Source organism: Convolutriloba macropyga, chromosome 1 (genome assembly GCF_964194025.1).
Source record: "Convolutriloba macropyga chromosome 1, txConMacr16.3, whole genome shotgun sequence".
Taxonomy (NCBI): Eukaryota; Metazoa; Xenacoelomorpha; order Acoela; family Convolutidae; genus Convolutriloba; species Convolutriloba macropyga.
Window position 1 is genome coordinate 67,327,743 of NC_134468.1, and position 3,520 is coordinate 67,331,262.

Sequence of the window (3,520 nt, forward strand, 5' to 3'; positions counted from 1 at the left end):
CCGGGATTCAAACCATGGACCTCCCGATCCCTCGCCAAAGTACTTCCCACTCGGTTATCAGTCTCTGCTTGTTGCTATGACGCAATCAATTTAAATATAGCAACAAGCTTTATTTCGGACTCAGAACAATAGAGATCACCCAAAATGACGACCGAAAGCATGAAAATGTCACTTGCGAAGTCGAAGAAAGTTCTAGAAGAAAAACACAAAAACGGTCAAGTGAAAAATCTGCAGAAAAAAGACCAACACTTTTACAATAATTGCTATGAACTTCGTTCAAGAGCAAATTAAACAAAAACATGCAAAACTGAAAAACAAAACCACTAACATTTCATGAAGACAACTAGCGTCAGAGTCTCAAAACGAGTAGTTGGCTTTTGAGGTGTTTAAAAAAGTGCAACTATGCATTATTAAAACATATTGCCTTTTAAAAGTAATTGTAAAGAAAACGAAAAAAAACAAGTCAAATTGCAGCACGAGAAAAAAATTCGCTCCAAAACCCAAAAACGTGTTTGAACACCATTCTCTCACTTCACTTTAAAAAGCACTTTGAAAAAATTCACGCCTTTTAACTAATCGATTTTCGCTCTTCTGAATACTTCAATTTGACTAAAATTACTACTCCCATTTGACTTCTCATTGACAAGAAAAGTTAGAACAGCACACCAATACAATTCAAACTCTTTGAATTGTTAAAAAACATAGCTGCTACGCTGCAACTGATTTTATATTAGCAACAAGCTTTATTGCGGAGTGAGAGCAATAGAGATCCCTCAAAAATGAAGAACGAAAGCAAGAAAAAGTCACTTACGAAGTCAAAGAATGTTCTAAAAGAAAATCGAAAAATGATCAAGCAAAAATTTGCATAAAAGAAGACCAACACGTTTACAATAATTCGTTCAAGAGCAATTAAAAAGCGTTCAAGAGCAATTAACTTCGTTCAAGAGCAATTAATAAGAGTCTAAAACGGCGAAAGCACAATAAACACTCAAGATTGCATTCAAGATTGTAATATATAACTGAGATGGTAAAAAATGCTCCCAACGTTCAGTTTCTTGGAAATGTGCTTGACAAAACCCATTTAAGCTCAATAAGAAAAGTAAAACCAAAAAAAACTGCATCGAAAAAGCCTAGCGATTTTTTTTTCAAACTTTTTTCGCTTTATTCCGAAAGCTGGTATGAACAAAAACATCATTGTTTCTTCTGACCGCTCTCCATTTTTCAACAACAAAAGAAAACCGCAATTTTTGCACTTGTAGCATTGACTTTTGCATCCTGTTTCAGAACAACTCTGCCGATTCAAAAAAAAGATCAACATAACTCCTATTTGAGTTGTATCAAATAGGCGCCCAACATTAGCCTGCTGAGATGACGGCAACTACAAGATCTAAAATGCCTGAAGTTTTTCAACTGCTTCCATCAGTTTGTATTTATTAGGCATGTAGAATGGCTCAAATATGTGCGGAAATGGAGTGTCTAAACCGCATACACGTTCAACTGGTGCCTCTAGATTGAGAAAACAATTTCGTTGAATTGTCGAGGCAATCTCAGCTCCAAAACCAGAAGTCAGCTGAGCTTCGTGGCTGATAAGTGCTCTTCCCGTTTTAGAAACTGAATTACAAACTGTTTCTACATCCCAAGGAACAATACTGCGAAGATCTACGACTTCACATTCCATTCCATTCCTTGCATGTAGTTCTTCAGCCACGTCTAACAAAACATGCACTTGCGTTCCCCAGGCAATTAATGTCATGTCTTTTCCAGGTCGAACAATTTCAGCTTGCCCTATTGGCAGTTCATAATCGTCTTCCGGCACCTGATCTTGAGCAGTTCTGTAGAGAATTTTGGGCTCAAAAAAGAGACAAGGGTCAGGAGTATTGATGCAGGCTCGAAGAAGGCCTTTGGCCTGGTAAGCTCCTCTTGGAATAACTATTTTCAAACCACTGCAGTGAGCAAAGAAGCCTTCGACAGACTGCGAATGGTATACTGCACCATGGCCAACCGCGGAACAGGGTGCTCTGATCGTTAATCCTCCACAATTAAACATATTCCCTGATCTGTATCTATATTTCGCTGCTTCGTTCACAATTTGATCAAATGCTGGAAAAATGTAGTCAGCGAATTGAATTTCAGCTACGGCTGTGCATCCGCCCACTGCGGCACCGATGCCAAATCCAGCAATACCCTGCTCACATATTGGTGCATTGAACACTCGGTTTTCTCCATATTTGTCACGCAGTCCTAAGGAACATCTGAACACGCCCCCAAAAGCGACATCTTCGCCAAAGAGTATGGCTGAAGGGTCCTTCCGTAAAGTAATGTCGAGTGCCTGTACTATGGCTTGGAGCATATTTGCTTTCGGACTGTTTTGGCTTTCTGGGTTGATGTTTGGATGATAGGTAAAGTGAGCAGCTGTTCTACGCACAGCTGTACGCCAAGTTCTGATAGCTAGCATACTGCACTGAAACGAACCAATTCATCAGATAAAATTTGAATAACACTCTGCATAAGATCTAAAGTAGTGTTGTTGTAAAGTCTTTACAGCAAAGCTGAAGGGCATTAATACCATACATTCAGTTTAGAAAATTGTCCAGTTTTATCTGCAGTTGTTGTTGGGGATTTTCTTTACAGAACGGATTTCTCCCGATCAAAACAGTTATAGAAAATTAGTCCATATCTCTCTGCAGTGTTGACAGTCACGTTTTCTGGTTTGTACCGCATCATGATATCATGCCACGTTTGCTTTAGAATTCTGTGTTTTAGGCCGTGTTGATTTCCGAAGTCAATGCTGTGATGAAGTCTGTTGGCTATCCTTTGGGCGCGAAAGAAGAATTCGCCGCGAGATTTTTCGAGTCGTTTTTTCTTTAAGTTAAAGTAATCGTCTCTTCTCATTGATCTGTTTCCAGGCAGCACCGGCTGTTTTGCATTTGTCGGTTGAATTTGTTGAAGACTTGATAGTAGTAGAAGATCATTGAGTTGATAGTACATTGGCAAGGGTAGTAGATTTGACAAACGTAGTTGTTCGATGTAACTCAGTGTCTTGCTATTTGTTATCCAGGACACAACCTTTCGTTGAAACCGTTCCAAGTTTCGCATATCTCCTCGGTTTAAGTTACAGCACGATGATCCGTACATTAGAACTGGCAGAATCATCGATTTGTAAAGTTCCAGTTTGATGCGCATATTAACTTTAAAGGCTACATTTCTTCTCAGGGAATACAAGACTCGGTTAGCATTTTTCAATCTTTCTTCTAAGTGGATTTTCCAAGTCAAATCGGATTGTATCCGAATCCCTAAGTCCTTTACACCAGCTGAGGTTTGGAGGAGACTTCCACAGAGGTGGAAGTGGCTTTCTGGACCTTTGAACAAAACTTTGGCGCATTTTTAATAGCTAGACCCATTTTGTTTTGGGTGACCCAGTCTTCCAGTGCGTCGCAGTTACTCTGTACTTGGTCTGCTGGTGTTCCAATGTGAAGTATTTTTAGGTCATCCCCGAACATAAAGGGTTCGCAAAATCTGA

At 39.5% G+C, this 3,520-nt stretch overlaps 1 protein-coding gene across 1 annotated transcript; it reads right to left on the bottom strand.

Moving 5' to 3' along the window:
- Positions 1-1,242: 1,242 nt before the first annotated feature.
- Positions 1,243-2,495, bottom strand: LOC142350854 (2-oxoisovalerate dehydrogenase subunit beta, mitochondrial-like). Its single transcript, XM_075402835.1, has one exon. It carries the CDS (start codon positions 2,453-2,455, stop codon positions 1,388-1,390), a length of 1,068 nt encoding a protein of 355 aa, XP_075258950.1. The 5' UTR covers positions 2,456-2,495; the 3' UTR covers positions 1,243-1,387.
- Positions 2,496-3,520: the final 1,025 nt, after the last annotated feature.

What these genes read in the sequence shown, in the direction of transcription:
- LOC142350854 (XM_075402835.1), bottom strand. Translation starts at nt 2,455, where the DNA reads ATGCTAGCTATCAGAACTTGGCGTACAGCTGTGCGTAGAACAGCTGCT.